At 51.8% G+C, this 19,524-nt stretch overlaps 1 protein-coding gene across 5 annotated transcripts in view; it reads left to right on the top strand.

Annotated features, from left to right (window-relative positions):
- Ksr1 (kinase suppressor of ras 1) overlaps positions 1 to 19,524 on the top strand; it is a 128,912-nt gene that overhangs the window by 70,228 nt on the left and 39,160 nt on the right. For all 5 annotated transcript variants that reach the window (XM_021212990.2, XM_029546027.1, XM_029546029.1 and 2 more), the window contains exon 2: positions 2,147 to 2,287. In XM_021212990.2, the coding sequence (XP_021068649.1) occupies positions 2,147 to 2,287 (141 nt within the window). The remainder of the gene's footprint in view (positions 1 to 2,146; positions 2,288 to 19,524) is intronic.

Here is a 19,524-nt window from a genome sequence, read left to right as displayed (position 1 = left end):
AAAGTGAGAGCGGCCCCATCTCCCTGGGATGGGAAACATCACGCATCAGCTGCTGCCTTTATTATTTCTTTTTTTTTTTTTTTTTTTTTTTTTTTTTTTTTTTTTTTTGTATGGGCAGGATAGAGCACTGCTCCTCAGTAAGTGAGGTCACAGGAGACAGCAGCTCCAGGACCCCAGAGCTGCCAGCAGTCATTGCACAGCAGGGACTTGTCATGTTCCTCACTCAGGTCAGGCCCCGCTGGCAGTGTTGCACAGCCCTGCCCATGGCCTGCTTTGTGATACTTAGCCCAGAACTCCAACATCTTTATAAAAAAGATGAGACTAAGGTATAGCTCAGTGGTAGGGTATGGAATAGTGTGGCTGTGAGACCCAGGCCATGTTGGGAAAAGTTATCTTTTTAAACGGTGTGCCAGGCTTCTGGGCATCTGATGGTACTCAGAGATGCAGACTAGATCTGTGGCTCTGCAGCACTTGTGAACCTAAAGGAAGAGAGCCAGACCAGCCGGAAGGACTGAAAGTCATCTGGGCAAGGGCCTAGAGGCTTCCCTGAGGAAGGGGCAGGGACACCTAGCCGAGGTCCAGGGATTAATTGCAAGAGGGTCACTGGCACAAAGATGAGCGAGGGGCTGAACATGGCTTGGGGAGTGCAGACAAGTGGAACTGGAGACCTACAGGCTGGCTCAGGCCTAGGGCAGGCTGGGGCTTCCCGCATCAGCTGGCCACAGCCAAAGTCCTATGTAAAATAGGTGTTGTTATTCATCCCTCAGAGGTCCGGCCTGTGGGCCCCTCACTGGGATGGATGGCTATTGTTGATGATACTGTTAATGTCAGGAGCCTAGCCGCCTCTTTCATCAGTGTGGAAAAGGGTAGTTTTGAGTTCGCCCAGCACTCTGATAGGTAGGCCTGCCTCTGGTCAACCCTCCAAGGTGTGGTTTGCAAGCCACTTAAGAGTGGAGGAAGAGACTGAGTGGAAATCCTGAGATTAGACCCTTGGGGTTTCCTTCCTCTGCCGCTTGGGAGCCCAGGTCACACCCAGGTGCAGTACCAGGCATGAGGGGGCAGAAATGGGTGAGATGGATACATGCCCTGCCTTCGTGGTAGAGGGGCTTAATGTGTTACTTGTGGGGCTCCCATATTCTAGTTCAGTATACCTAGTTCAGGCAAGCTTTTGCTGTTTGCTGTGGGGGGAATATTGAAAGTTACAATGGCCTGGTCTCCACAATCCTCATCTTGGCTGGATGCCACGGGCTTCCTCGTTCTCTCTGGTTGGTGGTATCCTCCCCTCTGTGGACCCTGCTGGATCGCCTCAGCTGGAGCGAGCAGCTTCAAGCAGGTCCTAGCTGTGCTCTCTTGTGTGTCTAGCCTCTGCTCTGTGTTCCTCAGTGCTAGTCAGAACTCTGTGCTTGACCCGGGTCAGTCTGTCCTTATTCAAGCTTATCTTGCTTGAGCCTTTTGAATGCTTTGGACATTGTTCCCCTGGGAAAATAGGTCCACGTGTCTGGAATTTTCTGCTATCCATTTGTTTAAATCCCCGATAGCTTATGTGGAGACTCCAGTCAAGGGCCGTTACCAGCACTGTCCCCTCCCAATCACAGCTACCATGTTGATGCCTTTCTGTGCAGTGATGGGCTGAGAGCTTATCTCTTAAACTCTCTGAGGGAGGCTCTATTATTATCATCTGGGGGAGGGGAGTCAGACACACACACACACACACACACACACACACACACACACACCCAGATTGTCTAATCACAGTTGGAAGGTTGCCCCATCTTTCCGAGTTTCCCTTCATAGCCCTTTCTTTGTTATCAGTTATCCATATTTGTGCCCCAAACAGGAAGGCTGGCTTCTGTTAGCTTGCTCCTATCCTGACTAGTCACGACCTTTCCTGTTGCAGGGCTGGTTTTGAAGGCGGTGTAGTTGGCCGGCCTCAGCAAGGATGGGGCTCCCTGCTTGTGCCCAGACTCTCCTGACTCCTCTACCTCTTTGTAGTCTTTCTTCACCGTGAATAACAGACAGCAAGGGGGTCCCCGTGACCTACTGTCTCTGTTCTCAGCATATCTGTGGCATCTGCCTGAGGGCACATGGCTGCCACGTGCTTGTGCTCCCCGTAAAGGTGACCTTTTCTTTGCTGGACTTCCCACAGGCAAAGCTGGTGCGGTACATCTGCAAACAGCGGCAGAGTAAGCTTAGCGTGACCCCGAGCGACAGGACCGCCGAGCTCAACAGCTACCCGCGCTTCAGTGACTGGCTGTACATCTTCAACGTGAGGCCTGAGGTGGTGCAGGTATGCGGCAGGACCCAGGCAGGGGCAAGAGGGATGAGTGGGGACCACATCCAAACTTGAGAATGGCTGAGATGGAGGAGGGAAATGCTCTGCTCTTGGAAAGGGGCAGAGGACGGCATGGGAGCTGGGGAACAGCAGCAGCCAGGAGCAGGGACCTGTGGCTATAGCAAGTGCCCCAGGTGCCATTGCCACATAAGCTGGGACAGCCCCACCAAACTGGCCATTCATTTGATCATCATGACAGTGACCTTTCCTGGAATTCTTGACTCTGTGGCAGACATTGTATTTAGCCCCGTGACATTGTAACTTTGGGGCTAGAGAGAAGGCTCAGAGCTTAAGAAGAGCAGTTACTGCTCTTGCAGAGGACCTGGGTTCAGTACCTGGACCCAGGACCCACACTGTGGCTCACACCCATTTGTCACTTCAGATCCAGGGGATCAGATGCCCTCTTCTGGCCTCCACAGTCGCGGTGCACACGCATGCATGCAAACAAAGCACTTATGCTCATAATAAAGGAAATTAGATGATCTCATTCTGCTCAGAGTTCTATAAAGAAGGTTTTGCCATTCTTCTGTCATACTTGAGGACACACAGCTGGCAGGTAGCAGCCATGGGATCAGGAAACAAGAGCCCGAGCTCAGCTCAGTGACCTCTCCCAACTGCCTGTACTGTGTGGTCTTCTTCAGTTCATCTTTCCATCTGTCCACATCCCACCCAACCTCACCTTACCTCTTAACCCAGCAGTGCATTTGGAGACTATGTCAGGGTACAGGGTGGCATCAGGGTAGAGGGCAGTGTCAGGGAACAGAGTGACACTCTCGGAGCTGACTGAAGCAGCCAGGTGGGAGCTGTGCTTGACCAGATCAAGTCTCATAAAATGCAAAAGACTGACCCTCCTCATACAATCTCCTACCTCTATTCTAACCCTCGCTAGTGCTTACAGTTAAGTCCATTCAGTGTGGGCTCTGAGGTGAACAGAACAAGGGAAGGGTATCCTGCCTGTCTGCCACTCAGGAAAACAAAACTAACTAAACAACCCTTTGAGATTCTTATCCTTCCTACCCCATCCCCGTCCCGGTCCCCAATTTCTAAGGAGTTAGGACCGGCCAGCCACTGGTCTCAGGCAGCCACTGGTCTCAGGCGGCCACTGGTCTCAGGCGGCCACTGGTCTCAGGCGGCCACTGGTCTCAGGCGGCCACTGGTCTCAGGCGGCCACTGGTCNTCAGGCGGCCACTGGTCTCAGGCGGCCACTGGTCTCAGGCGGCCACTGGTCTCAGGCGGCCACTGGTCTCAGGCGGCCACTGGTCTCAGGCGGCCGGTACCTGCGCCGTTAGAGATGAGAGCTGTAGTCTGAAGCCTGGGTACCAAACAGTATAAAATTACTTCGTGTGACTTTCCCTGTCTGTGACATGTTGAAGGACATATATTTATAACATTAAAATTACTCTCCTCAGTCCACTTGGTGTAGTTGATTGGTTGATTGGTTTTGAGGCAGGATCTTGCCAGATAGCCCTGGCTGGTCTGGAACTCTATATGTAGAGCAGCAGGGTGGCCTCAGACTTGGGACGATCTTCCTGCCTCTGCCTTCCAGATGCTGGGTTATAAACGTGTGTCACTGTGCTCAGCCGGGTTTTTGTTTGTTTGTTTGTTTGGTTGGTTGGTTGGTTGGTTGGTTGGTTTTGGGTTTTCACGTGTGGCTGCCAGATTGGAAGGTAAGAAGAGCGCAACTCATCTGGTACTTCTATAGGACGCGACCCATGGGGCCATCTAGAAAAATCTCACGTGTTACTCTCATTATTTGACAGCTAACCCAGTGTGTTCTTTTCGTGGCCTCACACTTTTGTGTCTTATTTATTGTTTCTCTATTAATGTTTTCTGATTGGATGTGGTAAAGTACCAGACAAAAGCCAACTCCAGCCATTGGCTATTAGATGTGACAGTAACCAGTTTCACTGTGACACTCTTTGTAAATGCTCTGGAATTTTCCCTAGGAGATATCCCTGGGTGCAAATGTGCCTGTCCTATCATGGGGTTGGAGGCTGAGTGGATCCTAGCCAAGATATCCTAGGCCCCAATTACCCTCATGTGTAGCATGGTCCATGTTGTAGCCAGAAAGGGTGGGCTGGAATAAGCCTGGGGAAAACTGCCTTGTACAGCGGGCTCCTTGAATGATAACAGTTGCACGCCCGCACACACGTGGGTGCATCTAGCGTATACACAGAGAGTAATGAGCTACAACCCCTGTCTGTCCCCTCACCCACCTTCCTGCTCATCAGTCTTCTGCCTTATAGGAAGGAGGTTGGACATGCAATGTGGACACAGATTTAAGTATACAGATTTGAAGAATATGCAGAAGCAAACTGTCCCCTCCCCCATGCTGCCCCCCTCCCAAGTCTCCCTGTACCTCCGTCATCCCCGGGAACTATGTCAGTTCCTCCAGCTGAGAACACAGCAGTTCAGGCATGTTCACAGAGCTGGTGACAAGGACAAACCCGTGCGTGGTTCGAGTCCAGTGTGCTGGACTCCAGAATGTGCCCTTCGCCTCATTGCTCTCTGAAGATAAATTTGGCAGCCGGTCTTATGCCCCAAGGGCTTCTCAGCAGATACCTGAAGACCTTCGAGACTATCTTTGGGGAGATGGGGCCCAGTGTGCCCAGGGCAGTGGCTGGTAATTTGGAGTGTGGTGGCAGCTGGGTTAGAGGTCTCCCGCCCAGGTCGAGCTGTAGCTAGTGCTGAGTCAAGCCCTGGCTGACTCATGAAGCCCCAAATGACTCAGCAGAGCTGTGTGCTCAGTGATCAGCAAACTCCTGTGGATCTGAGGAACGGATGGGCCACCGGGCTCCAAGGCCGAGTGGATGATGGGAGCCAGGATGTCCTTCGGGACAGAGGGCTCTAGGAACAGAGGGTGGGGGTGAGAAGACAGGAACACTGCCTGCTGCCTGTGACCTCTCACCTGGAGACAGTTGACAACTCAGAAGCCAGCTGCTCAAGCAGAAATTATGTCCTGCCCATCTTCATGTGTGGATAGGTGCTATCTTCCACCTTGTCTCCCCCATGTCAGTAGCTTGTTCGGCAATAGTTAGGAGCTCCTCTTTTCCATCCATTCTCTGGGTGTTCCTAAGCAGTGATGTGTCTGTGCACATAGACTCTGTCATAAAGACCAGGGCTGTCAGTCCTTCTGAGCCCTCCACCCTGAAAGAGGCCTGGACTTTTAACACAATAGCATGCTTCTTACTGTGCCAGATTGGCCCTAGGTCATGGGCACTAGAAGCTAAGCAACATTATCTGCCTGGCCTGCCTGCCCTAGTATCTTGGCCCACCTAATGTTAAGGAAGCTAACAACTCCCCAAAGGGTCCACAGGACAACTTGACTCCTACTGAGGTCCTGTGGATGCCCTGAGATCACTCCAACCCTCACTCAGTATCCCAGCCTGCCATGGGGAGGTCCCAGAACCTGTCAGCCTCTCCAGAAAGCTGGCTAGAGGTCTCTGTAGTAATGTAGATCCTTCTAGAGAGACCCCCGTTTGCTTGACTCTGAAGTTTGAACTGGAGAGAGTCTTTTCTGAGGAATACAGACCTAAGAACTCAGCTCCCCTCTACCCAGAATCTGAGGTGCTGTGGGTGTCCCAAGGGCCCCTCGATCTTCTCTCCCTGTGTATCCCAGAGCAGGCCACTTCTTCCCTCTGAACTTCAGTTTACCCATATCAGGAAAGGTTCAGGTAGTTTTTTTCAGCCTTCTCCTCAGGCTTTGAGAGACAGAGGGAAGCCAGGGCAGTAGAGTTGTGTCCTGTGAGGCGGTCGGGAGGCTTCCTGGAACTGCGCTGCCTCTGTCACTGAAGCCCTCAACCAGGCTGGTCCATGCCTCTGCTGTATGTCTTCTCCAGTGACTTCAGTCCCATTGTTCTTCAGAAAGGACTTCTCAGTGCTTTCCCATTGGTCTCCTGGGGAACACATGTCCTGCATTTGTCCTGTGGGCACAGCTGGGAGCCCTCCCCCACAAGCACATCTTCGCCTCACAGGCCCAAGTCAGGTTTCTTTGCTTGTGGCTTTTCACGAGTCAGCCTTGCTTGCGTGTTTGCTGCTGTCGCTTATCCCACGCAGGAAGTGATCGGGGCACAAATTAGAGGCCCATGGATGCCGAGATGCAGAGCGCCTTTCGAGTGCTTTCCACCCCGTGCAGTGGCAGGGATTGTTTGCGGAGTGAGCAAGCGGAGGCCTCCCTGTTCCTGTGCTCTGAGATAAGCACCTTGTTAGCAGTTGCCAGGTACCCTGGCCAGGCTTCTCCATGCACGCTGCACTCATTGACACTTGACAGCTCCTGCTTGTTCCCTTCCTGCCTTTTGTTTGCTATAATGGGATCATGCAGTATGAATTCTGCATGATGTCAGTCTTATTCTCGCCTTTGTGTAAATCCAGAAAATCCACCTCATTCTTTTACAGCACAATAGTGAGAGAATTCTTCAGGATGTCTGACAGTGGGCCGGGGATGCAGCTCAGTGATAGATACAGGACTGTTCCCTAGAAAGAGCAGATAGCTAGCCTGCTGCAGTAGGAACAGAGACATCCCTTCTCCCTCCCACCCCCAGAGGCCTTCCCCAGACACACACACACACACACACACACTCAATGAGCTTACACAAGTTACACACTTACACAAGTTCTCACAGTGACATCAGCATAAGAGTAAACCTGTGAGCCTGTGCCCACAGAAGCCACACGTACCTGAAAAAGCTCTGTACCTAGCTAGCCCCAGGGCACCTGGCAGGTGGGAAGTCTCTGGCAAGTCTTTTCCGGTCAAAGGGTGGCAGAAATGGACAGCAATCAGCGGGGACAGAGGTTGGGAATGATGAGGCTCCTCTCAGCATCTCTTCGTCCCTCTGCATGCCGGGTCTAGAGTGCCTAGCAGCTGAAGAGTCCAGCCTTGACATCTCACCACAGGGCCATGTGTCTTAGGGCATCTCCTGAAGCCTCCTGGGTGGGTGAGGGTCTTTCTGTGGTAGGATTTGTCCCTTCCACCTCTTGAATATTGTTCTGACCGTGACTCTTTACGGCTTTATGTCTGAGGAAGACATAAGCAAGATCATGTATGTGTGAGGCCGTGGGAAGTACAAGGTTGCCTCCCTAGGGTGAGCCCAGCCATCACCTTAACTTGATGCCGCAGGGTTGGACAGTGTTTCTGGTCACTTTCCAGGCAATATCTTTCCTGGTGGGTAAAGATAGAGGGATGTCAAGCCAGGACCATGATAGCACACACCCTTAATCCTAGGATTCAGGAAGATAGAGTAGGAACTTTATGAGTTGGAGTCTAGCCTGGGCTACATAATTCCAAGGTAACCTGGGCTGCATAGCAAGACACTGCCTTATTACTTAATTAGTTCACATTCGCAAGGAGCAACAGCTACACGGGCAGGCCGAGGCGACTCTGCACTGGGACTCATTTGTCCTTACCTGTCTTAGCTAGGGTCACTATCGCTGTGATGAGACACCATGACCAAAGGCAACTTGGGGAGGAAAGGGTTTATTTGGTTCATGCTTTACATCACTGTTTATCACTGAAGGAATTCAGAGCAGGACCTCAAGCAGGGCAGGAACCTGGAAAAGCTGATGCAGAGGCAGTGGAGGGGTGCTGCTTACTGGCTTGCTCTCCATGGCTTGCTCAGCCCGCTTTCTTATAGAACCCAGGACCACCAGCCCAGGGTTGCCCCAATCATAACGGGCTGGGCCCTCCCATATCAGTCACTAATTAAGAAAATGACCTATAGTCGTGTCTACAGCCCAATCCTACAGAGACAGTTTTGCAGTTGAGTCTCCTTCCTTTCAGATGACTCTAGCTTGGGTCAAGTTGACATAAAACTAGTCAGCCTGTCACCTGAGTGTGTCCCAGCCCTCCACAGCTCAGAGGCTGTTGTGCCTCTTCTTTTATTTTAAGATTGTTAAAAAAAAACAAAAACAAAAACAAAAAAACAACTTTTTATTGAATCTTTGTAAGTTTGACATCATGCACCCCAGTTCTGCTCATCTCCCCTACTCGCTCACATCTGCTCTTTGCCCTTACAACCTTTCCCCGAAAATAATACACACACACACACACACACACACACACCAACCCAAAACAAACAAACAAACAAACAAACAAAACCAAAAGCATAGAAAACATCTCTCCGTCAGAGTGTGTCCAACAGTATACCCTTCTATCCACACATCTTCACTTACAAGTGTTTGTTGCAGTGAGTCATTGGTTGTGTTTGAGATCTCGGGCTTCTGTGACACCATCAGTATTGGGTCCTTACTGGGTCTCCTGGCTATCTTGTTGTTCTGTGTCATGGAGATCCCTGCAGCTTTGGATCAGCAAGACTGGCACCTTCACACTCCCCAACCATTTGCGGATTATATAAATTTTGGTGTGGGGCAACTCAGAGCCCTGGATCTGGGCCTGGGTGGCAGCTGAGCTGGTCAGCGTGATGGCTCTCCCTTATCTACACCACCAGGGCCACCTCTCCAGCACTGCCCCAGCTAGGTCACCCAGGGCTACCATTGGCAAGGGGCAGGGTCAGCTCTTGGAGGCTCATTCACACCCAAGCGTCCAAGAACCAGCTCCACTGTGCTGATTAGTCAAGGCTCTGCCCACTTTCCCTGGTGCTGCTGAAGGTGAGCGGCTGGAGCAGCTCTTCCACTCTCATACCCTCGGAACTGGTTCACCTGTGCCTTCGCCATCAGGGCCAGCTCATGGCTCTCAACGACCCCAGGGCCTGCTCTCCTGACTGCTGCAGGTGGTGAGGGGCAGTGGTGGGGAGTGGCTTCACCCCTGCACCCACAGCTATGGCTTTCCTTACCTGGAAATCTGGGATTCCTCTTCTTTCCCCACCCTGGACAGATGCTTTGCCTAATAGGACCTCAGTGATGAGAAGGCTCTGCCCCCTCCAGTGTGTCCAGGAAATGATGTCTTAGATGCACAGACAAACTGAATTCTTCAAGGTTCTATATCAGTGATTGTCAACCTATGGGTTGTGATCTCTTGGGGTGGGGTATCAAATGACCCTTTCACAGGGGGTCACATATCAGATATTTACATTATGATTCATAACAATAGCAAAATTACAGTTACAAAGTAGCAACAAAATGATTTATGCTTGCAGGGACAACAAAAACATGAGGAACCATATAAAAGGGTCACAGCATTAGGAAGGTTGAGAACCACTTCAATATCAAGAGTTTTAAAGTATGTGGATGTTGGGCTGTTACTGCACTTGAGCTGCCTAAGAGGGTTTAAGCCAAGAGATTAGATGCTGTGACACTCTCTGCCTCATGGGCTCCAGGCTTGGGTAAAACACAACTTGAGAGTTGACATAAAGTGCTCTGACGGAAGCCAGCATGAGATGTGTGAGGCTAAGACAGACTTATCCCAGGCAGTCAAGGAAAGACCACGTCAGAAAGACATCGGGCAATACCAGAGAAATCGCTGTTCATACCCTGAGAAGGGCAGGAAGAGCACCCAGACAAGGGAACAGTATCTGTAGAGACCCTGAGGCTGGAAAAAGCCAGAGCTGTGCTCCTAGGATACAAGGGAGAAAGGCTGGGAGGAGCCTGGGGAGGAGCCTGGGCCAGCTCAGGAGCTCTGTGTGAGTGGAGCAGAGGGCCTGGGTTTGACTTGAGGGGGGTAATTGAAGCATGTGTGAGCCCTAGGGAGGAAGGTTGGATACTGGAATTCTTTTATGGAAAACAAAGCTCCCACTGGTGAGCAGGCAGAGTGTGGCATGGGCTTGCTGGAGAGATGCGAAGGAGAAGGCAGCAGCTTGCCAGTGGGGGCCCTAAGGCCCAGAGACGGGTCAGAGGCAAACCCCACCCCTTTATACTGACCGTTTCCAGCCACCCTTGCCCCACAGGGTAAGTCTAAACATCACAGCTTGGGTTTCTGGCTGCAAGTAGGGAAATGACTTCAGAACCCGCTGGCCAGGAGCCATTTTTCCCCCCTTTAGCATTTTCCCTGTTGGAAGTTGTTAAAGGAAGTGGGAAGGGCCAGCTGGGATCAGTTCTAGCAGGCAGGAGGCAGATGCTGCCCAGAACCTGTGGTCCAGCACAGAGCCTCAACGTTTGCCCCTGCATGGGCTCCTGTAGCTGGCATTTCTGAGCTGAGGATGTCCCTGGATCTGGTAAAGGGCTTTATGTTGTGGCAGGATTCTCTTCCCCTTTTCTTCTGTCCTCTCGACCTTCTCTGGGATGAGCACCTGACCATTGCCGCCATCTTGGCCTCCCACTGACTGTGACTGTATTGGCCTGGGAAGGGTGGCTTCAAAGACAGGAAGGTTGTATAAAGGGCACCATTCTAAGTATTTGCCACTTGCCAGCTCATGGGGTAATGTATCTTTTCTGATCCTGAACCAATTATCTATTAAGCTTCTGAGGTAGGAGAGCCACTGGACTCAGGCGGTCGGTAAAGAGTCAAGGGTAAGAGCGTGCCGTATAACTCTGTGTTGTGTGGTGCTGTGAACTACATACCCATCTCCTAGTTCTTTGGAGTTCTACGTCACTGAGTGTAGACTGCACATGCTATAAGGACAGGAATCTCGCTCTTGCAGTTGTGGCTCTGTTCCCAGTGTGTACACATTAGCATACTTTCTGAATATTTGAGTTCGAATATCACCCAAAGCCTTTCTGCCCCTTGGGCTGAGCTGTCACAGGAGCGCGGATATCTGAGTGAGTGAAAAGGGCACTCCAGCTATCGCTGGGGCCCTTGAATTTGCCAGTCACTGTGGCAGCTATTTCCGGGCTGATGTGTCTGCGGGCCACAGGCTGGACTTGGATAACAGCATGTGCCTGTGGCCCAGGCCTTTGGAGTAGTGTGTGTTGAGTCTCCTCTGGACACTGCCAGCTTCCAAGCTGCCAGCTTGCATGTGTACTCCCTCCTCCTTGGGGAGGGCAGCCGTGAAGAGAGGCTTGCTCTACAAGAGATCCGATGAGCCAGGTTGCTTAGGGAAATGTTTGTGTCAACTCTACCCTGCTTCAGTTATCGTAAGTCACGATTTCTTCCTTGGCTCCCTTTTATGTCGTGCTCATGTGTGTGCTCGGGTGCTGTGTGCATGTGGCGGCCCAGAGGGTGTTGGATACCCTGTTCTATCACTCTTTACCTTACTCCTTACAGGCAGGATCTCTCACTGAACCTGGAACTTGACTGGTCGCCTGCAATCCCCAATGACTATCCTGTCTCTACCCACACAGTACCGGGGCTCCTGGTGTGCACATAGCCACGCTCAGTTTTTTTTTATGCGGGTTCTGAAGATTTGAACTTGGGTCTTCATGCTTGTACAAACACGCTCAATCACTGATCTATCTATCCTTAGTCTGTCACCCTTCTTTTCAATAACTAGCAGCAGGTAAATTTCATGGTCCCCTGCTCCCAAAAGCATACCCCACTTTGACCAAGGCTGGACAGGTGGCCCATCTGAGTTGCCATCAGCCAGCTGTGTGTTTGGGCAAGTCCCTTAACTTCTCTGTGCCCATTTTCACATCTGCTGGTTGTTCTGGTGAGAAACGTGGAGTCACACACATCTGGTCCCTTCTGCCTCCTCTGCCCCCACACTCAGCTCGCAGCTCCCACGGGCTCTGTTTCCATGCATGTCCCAGACCCATCTGCATCTGTTCCATTGGCAGCGCACTCCGTCACTCCCAGATCCATGTCCGCACACTCCGTCACTCCCAGATCCACGTCTCTCCCCCCCCCCTTCATTTTTCATGAGCCCACAGTGGTTTTGCTTTAAGGCCACATCGAGAAAGCTAGCTTTTCTGAGTCCAGTCCTGCGTCGGGATCCAGTCACACTCGGCATAAAGTCAGGCCCTGGCACCATTCCTAAGACCCTGAAGTATGCAGTGTCCGAATTCTTCCACACCTCCTGCCTCTTCCCTCTGCCCAGGCATCAGAACAAGGCAGGCTGCTTCCTGTAACAGCCACAGGCCCTCGTATGTTCATGTCTTCTGCCCGCATGGGTCTATGTCCTCAGCCTAGTGTCTCCTCTTCCTCTGCAGGGCTGAGAAGTCAGGACTCTAGCGAAGCTGCCCTGTCTAAACCAGATGCCTCCCCTCCTCTCCACAGCCATGCGCAATACTCTCCATAGCACTCGATCACAAATTTCAATTACACATTGTAGTTAGTTTTGAATTTGTTCTTTATTTTAGTTCTTGCTGAAAAAAAAAAAAAAAAACAAAACAAAACAATATTATACTCACTCTGATATCCCCAAGTACTGAGTAAAGTCCTCTGCACACACAGCTCTTTATTGATTGGGATGAAGGATGGATAGATAGGAAAAGGGCAGGGTACCAGGGACAGTCAATACTTACCAAGTAAAGCAGATGCACACTCCTCCCACTAGTCGGTGCTTCTCCGTAGTAAATGTAGCTACCCAGTGGACCTAAGGCATGAGCCCAGAGAGGGGTGTGTACAGGAGCCGTACAATTAGGATGTGTCTCCTGGGAACAGCCCTGTGTGCCAGCATGCAGGACCATGGCAGCTCAGCCAGCCATGCTTCTCACTGCAGTTGTGCCTGTCAAAGGGACCTTAAACTGCTTCCCTTTGAACTGTAGCTGCCATTACAGGGAGGGCTCTGATTGGATAGGCTTTGGTCACATGCTCACAGACGGGTTAAGAAGATGGAAAGCAGAGGTCAAAGGGCTCAGCCTGGGTGGAGGCTCCCCCCCCATTTTGTGATAGCATCTCATGATTGCAGGCTGGCCTTGAACTCACTATGTAGACAAGACTAGCCTTGATCGTGTGACCTTCATGCTTCCACATTCCCAAGTACTGGAATTATAGGTTTCCATCACAGTGTCCAGACAGGGTCTCACTGAGCCTGGAACTCACTGAATCGCCTGCAAGTCGGAGGGAAATTACCATCTCCACCTCTGAGATGACAGCTGTGGGCCACCTTGCCTGCCTTTCTCTGCTTGAGTTCTAGGGCTCTGAACTCAGGTCTTTAGGCCTGTGGGATAAGCACTTCACCAACTAATACACACACACACACACACACACACACACACACACAGTACCCTTAATTTTATTTATATTTAAAACAATTATTTATTGCTTTAGAGAGGCATCCCCCAAATCTAATTATAAATATTGATTTTAAGAACATCAGAAAGTACAGAAAAACTTAAAAAGGAAAGTGAAATTGCCCCCAGACACTGGAAGTCCACCCTGCCCTGGAGTCCTCATTTTTTTCTTATTTTGAGACAGGAAGGGTCACTGGTCCTTGTGTCACTTCTAGCTGTGTGACAACCACCACATGCTCCTTTGGTGCTGCTGTCTTATCTGCTCTCCAGGGCATGCTGTAACTCTCAAGGTTCTTGTGCACCCTGAATGTGTTAGAGGCTATGGGGGTTAAAGGGTAGTTGCAGTTCATGTGGAGGTGGGGAGTCCCCAGATGACTCATGGGAGGTGAGAGAGAGCGGTGTCCCCCCTGACTCAGTTCCTGCAGGGAGGCAGTGAGGCAGGGAAAGCTGGGTTCTGGTGTCCTGGGTCCCCACCCCCTGCCATGAGGCGGCCCAGAGCCTCTGTCTCCGCCTCATGCCCAGCACCTGCTCTGGGAAGTATGTGCTGACTCCCCAGCTCCCAGGCACAAACTATTTTTGGCTACGGTGACCATTCGCTAGTAATGAAAACAGAAACCCCTCTCCCTGCCTTGCTCTTCCGTGGGACAGTGCTCAGGCCCCCTCACCATGCACTGCCTGTGGAGCTGGGTGATCACAAAGGCGTCAAGGGACCCAGAAGCCCCACCACCCACCTTGCTGAGAGAAGCCCAAGACTCAAGCCGGCCTGCACCAGATGAGAGTTGTGAGGTAGGCAGCAGAGGGCCTTCCCTTGGTCCTCAGAGTGGGTCCCTTTGGCTGGACCCTGCCTGCGTCTTTGCTTTGCCAGCCCACTATAGAACACACCAGAAAAGCATGCACCTTAGGGGAGGTGACTGTCGGGTCATGTTCCATTCCCTCCCTCCCTTATGATGAAGAATGGCTAAGGAGCCGTCCGAGTCTTAGACCTTGATGGCCCCCATCTTTATAATGAAGGGGTTGGCTGTTTTCGTGCTTCTGGTTGAAACAGGACACACTTGTTTTGAGCCTGCCGTATCCACGGGACCTGACCTATTCCTGCTATGAGGGGTTGAGCTCGCCTTACCCTTTAGTCTTCTGGTCGGTCGGGACAGGGAAGCTGGGCTACATAGAGAATCTAAATGTTGACTGGAGAGAAATGGGGGCCAAGGCCCAGGTTGCAGTGGCCCAGGATGAGAAACGGAACAGTCTGTTTTATAGCTAGCAAGCCCTTAATGCCGGGGCTACTTAGTGGTGGCAGTTCCCATAACCATTGCTTACATGGTTCAACTGAGGAGGAGGAGGAAGCTCACTGAGAGGCTGTGTAAGAATCTGTGGGCCACGGCCCTGTAAACCTTGGCCCTTGTCTTGGAAGCTAAGCTGGTGGACACAGCGGGTGCTTCGAGGTTCCCGTCTTCCTGTCACCGGAGTTGGGGAAGGTACAGTGGGCAAGATTTGTTCCCCTCTATCATCTGTGTTAGGGACCTGGCAGGTTCTAAAGTGACACCCTAGGACTGATTGCTTTGGATTACATAGGGCTCTGGCCCCACAAGCCCAGCGTGTGGCTTGGCACCACTTGGGCAGTAGTCTTTGGAGAAGAGGCTCAGCGCAGGAGTCAGGGACTTCCCCTCAGCTTCTGTGTGGTACCAGCTCAGATGACCTGGAAGGAATGGTGCCTTGACAAATGGGTAGGGAGGGCTTGCTGGGAGCAGAGAAGACCCTGAGTGGGTGAAGTCCTGAGTCTCTGGGGTCCTTGGAAAATAGGAAAACCTTCTCGGCAGGCTGGGACAGAAATGACAAAGCCTCCCTTGTGGAATCAAGTGTGAGTGTTAACAGTGCACAGAGAATGTCTGCCCTACTCCTCCCCCATGTTTATGGCCTTAAGGCTGCTTCCCCCCAGACACATTAGCTAGACCTGTCACCTTGACAGGGCTGCACCCCATAAACCCTGCCCCTTGTTTATTTGTATAATAACCCTGCCTCCTTGTTCAGCTGAATGCAGTGACACCTCCTTCCCGCTTCCTGTGTGACAGTCACACAGAGCTTCCCAGGGCTGCCCCGGCCACCCAACCCCAGCCTTGTCTCTCTGTGTTCCCCTTCTCTCTTGTGGCTCCCATTAGTTCATGGACTTTGGGAGGCCCGCCATGAGGCGCGGCCTGGTCTGGGGTTAGTTCCTGTGGATGCAGATAACCGGGGCCTGGTCCCAGAGCAGCTGTTTGGCTAACACAGGCAGGTTTCCTCCTCAGGTTTCCTGGGTGGTTTTTTTTTTTTTTTTTTTTCTTCCTCTGTAAATTCACTTGTAGGCCGAGTTATCTCTAAGGTCCCTTTGAAGTCTGCCTCTGACTTTGGCAGGCCATGGGTTTCTCCTTATTTTATTGGGTATCCACTGGCTCCTTTCATGTCCTCAGAACCTGGTAGCTATGGCGACAGCCCCTCTGGCTTGGGTCTTAGCCACCTTCTCAGAAGCCTTGTTGGGCTTCCATAGCTTTGAAGCCCGGTACTGCTGTGGGGCCTTTAGTGTTCAGCAGCCCTGGAAAACTACTGCCTGCCCTTGGGTCGCCTGAGAGGTCTCTAGCTGCTCCTGTCCGGGCGCCTTAGGGGAGCTCCGAGACAATGAACCCTTGTCTGTAGACAGAGAATCCGCTTCTCAGGTCTCCAGCCCTGGGCTCCTGCCTGCATCTAACCCAGTTCAGTCTGTGCTGGGACAGACCTCCGTGCTGGCGACCGATGTGGTGATCGCTGGAGGGGTCTGTGCTTAGACTCCTGGTCCTGTGGGATTGGAGCTTGGGGTCAGGCATGTAGCTGCAATCCACTTGCTACACTGGGTACACTATGGTGCGGCGGAACTCGCCAGCTGTTCTGAGAATCCTGCAAACCTGGAGGTGGTAGATGCAGGTATGAAGGGGGGAAGAACTGGGGCTGGGGATATACGTCAGCTTCCGCCTAGCATATGCAAGACTCCTGGGTTTAGTCCTTGGCACTGAGACCAGCAGACAGTAAAGATGACTGGAGACATGGCAATGTCCCTGTACTATGTCAGGGACTCAGCCGACTCTCAGGAGGGCTAGGTTGCCCATAGGAAATGCTTCAGACTAGCTTGTCCTTTCCGGCACCCTGAACTTCTGGGGCAGGCCCAACTTTGTCACAGCTCCCCATTGCCTTCAAGAAGTGCCTTGATGTGGTTGGCACAGCATATGGTCATTTGTCACCCAGCCGTCACCTGCTCGTAATGCCTGTTGTATCAACAAAGGAGGCCAGGGAAGCCCGATGATCCGGAGCTGTGTCTTAGAGCAGAGGAGGGTCGGGAGGGCCTCTGGCCCCCTCTGCATAGCTGTTTGTACACTATGGGAGCTTCTCACTTGCCAGTTCCCCAGAAGCAAAATGTCACTCAAGGGTTTAGGTAGCAATGCTAGTCAATAGTTAAACCCCACTGTCAGGGGTCCCCAGTAAATCCTCCATTATGCTGTTCCTTTGGGCCTAGCAGAAGAACCTGTTTTGGGGGGTTCTGCTCTGGCAGATCTCATGAATAATGCAATACCACATCCCCCCCTATTTCCTAGGCCTTGGTAAATACTTGCATATGAANGNANNNTNCACNGGTNTACNNCTCTAAGCTTTGCCCTGNGCTTGGCTCTGTTCTTTGTGATGCTTAATCGGTTTCACTTGNCTTTACTAGAAGTGAATTAGAATGTTAATGAATAGGTAACCTTCTTGCTGAATTCTGAGCTCCTGGCTTTAAGGAATTTTCAGGATTTTGGAACACTGGCTTTAAGGAAACTTCACCTATGGTAAAAATTCAATCTTTAAAGGCATTAATAATACTGGAAGAGAGCATACATCATACTAGCATGTGGATAGGGTTCGTGTATATAGATTATTGGAAATGCCAGGACTCCAGGAGGCTGAATCTCCTTGAGACTCTTTTTCCTCAGGACTCATTCCAGGTTTCAGGCCTGTTGCGAGCCACCACTGAAGTAGGCGTGGCAGTCTTGTGGATAATGGTATTTATTTTCTGAGAAAGCCTCCTTCTGTAGCTTAAGCTGGCATCGAACTCACAACCTTCTCTTTACTCTGGGAGGGTGTGGGGTAAGGAAAGCATTGGTTCCCCCAAGCACGGGTACATGTGTGTTTCTCTCATGGACCACGTCTAGACGCTTTCAACTGGCAGTGGAACAGGTTGGTTTGGAAATGTGGGCACAGGCTGTGGTTTTTGAGTGACAGGTGTGGGCCTGGCCGGAAGCCTGTCCTGGATGACCCCTTCCTGCTGACGTTGTACTGGGGTGGGACCAGGGATGCTGGTTCGAGGGGAAGCAGGAAAGGAAGAACAATGGGGCCTCTGGGGGATGAAGCCAGACATAGCTGTCAAGTACTTACAGAGTAACTGAATAAGCCCACTTGATCGGGACTAAAGAACTCTGGTCCACAGACCAGATCTAGTCCACTATTGTTTAAAGAATGAAGGCTTTTTGGTTTTTTGTTTTGTTTTGTTTTTTGTTTTTTCATTTTTAACTGGCAGAAAGGGGAGGGCAAAATATATTGTGACAGATGAAAATGGTATAAAATTCAAGTTTGAGCGTCACCAAGTGTCATTTGAACATGGCCACACCCACTCATTTACAGTGCCATCTTGGGGACGTTCAGGTACAGTCATGGCAAAGTGGCAGAAGGAGCCTTTCTGTGCCCAAGTGGGTCTGGGAGACTGCTATGAGGCAGGCCCTGGTGGGTGGCACTGAGGCTGGACAGTGGTACCGTGTGCAGTCTAGCGCTAGAGAGCTGTACCAGGCAGTCCTGGAAAGTGCCTGGCTTGCATTGCTGAGGAGCCTGAAGTAGAGGTGGAACTGAGGGGCAGGAGGAGGAGAGGCCTCCTGGGAGCCCCTTGCAGCTGCTTCCATCCCACTGCTAAGAGTTTCGCTCTAAGTATGCTCTCATTCCAACTGTCGCCTCTACTCTGGCTGGAGGTCCAGTCTGTGTGTATGTTACCCACACCAGGCAGAGTGGACCCTGGCATAACTACTGTCCTCTCGCTGGCCCGCATGTGCTTCTAAGTATAGACACAGGCTGCCCCGTGGCTGCTGGTAAGTCCCAGTATACCATCTGATACCCAGCGTGACCTGTGACCCTAGCCATTGCCGGCTGCTGGAGGCAGGATGAGGGTGTATTTGGCTAGACCCTTCCCTGCCTTCTGCTACAGAGAGCGGAGACTAGCAGGCTCCTGTTAATGGCACGGCTTAATTGTCACAGGCTGGGCTGACCTCAGCTTGCAACTGGCCCTGCTTTCTCATTATTACCAGAAAGGATAATTTAATGTCACTCACTGGAAAACATAAGTCATGGTTTGAGGGAAAGCAGCAGAGAGAGCCGAGGAGGCAAGTGTCCCTGCCGCCCGCTCGTGGCCCGTGTGAGGCCCAAGGCATGTTGGGTCCATGGCTGGGGCATATGGCTTCTCTCAGCGTCTACTTAGCATATTTTATCTCAGTCCAGCAGCTGGAGTGAGTAGCAGTTCTGGAAGCCCTGTGGGCTTCTCAGCCTCCTTCCCTGCTCCAGCTCTCCATGGCATAGCAGAGGGAGGCCAGCTTTGTTCTTAGCTTTCAGATGGCCATCTTCTCCAGGTGGGTGGGCAGCCAGAGAGGGTTTTCCAGAGGCCCTTCCCATGAGTTCCCCTTAAGCAGGAGGCAGGCTGGTCCCTAACTCTTGTGGTCCCCAGCGTACATGGCAGTGACTCTGGTTTAACAGACTCCCCTGTGCTGTGCCGTCTTGGTGAGCGGGAGAGTCACATCTGCGTGTGAGGTCTGGGGGCTCCGAGTTGTTTTGGCTGAGACTTGATGCCAGGACCACTCCTGGGGGTGGGGGTGCTTGCGGGGCTCCTCTCGCTCTGGGGGCTGGGCAGCCATAGATACTTTCTTTTCTTCTGTTAATCCGCCTGCTTCAAGCATGTTTGCCTTTGGAACTTTCCTTAGCGTGGAGTCCCCACATCAGCCCTAAGAGTCGCAAGACTGCACACTTCATGTGCAGGGTGGCTGGCTCATTGAGAAAGCCTGGCCACCAGGGTGCTCACTGCTGGGTAACAGGTCTCACATGCTAGCAGAGAAAGGCTTTAGAAGTCTCTAGTCTGGCTGGGCAGTGGTGGTACACGCCTTTAATCCCAGCACTTGGGAGGC

The sequence above is a fragment of the Mus pahari genome, chromosome 14, assembly GCF_900095145.1.
Source record: "Mus pahari chromosome 14, PAHARI_EIJ_v1.1, whole genome shotgun sequence".
Classification (NCBI taxonomy): Eukaryota; Metazoa; Chordata; class Mammalia; order Rodentia; family Muridae; genus Mus; species Mus pahari.
Note: the sequence above shows the minus strand (reverse complement) of the source record. Positions and strands in the feature narration are given on the sequence as shown.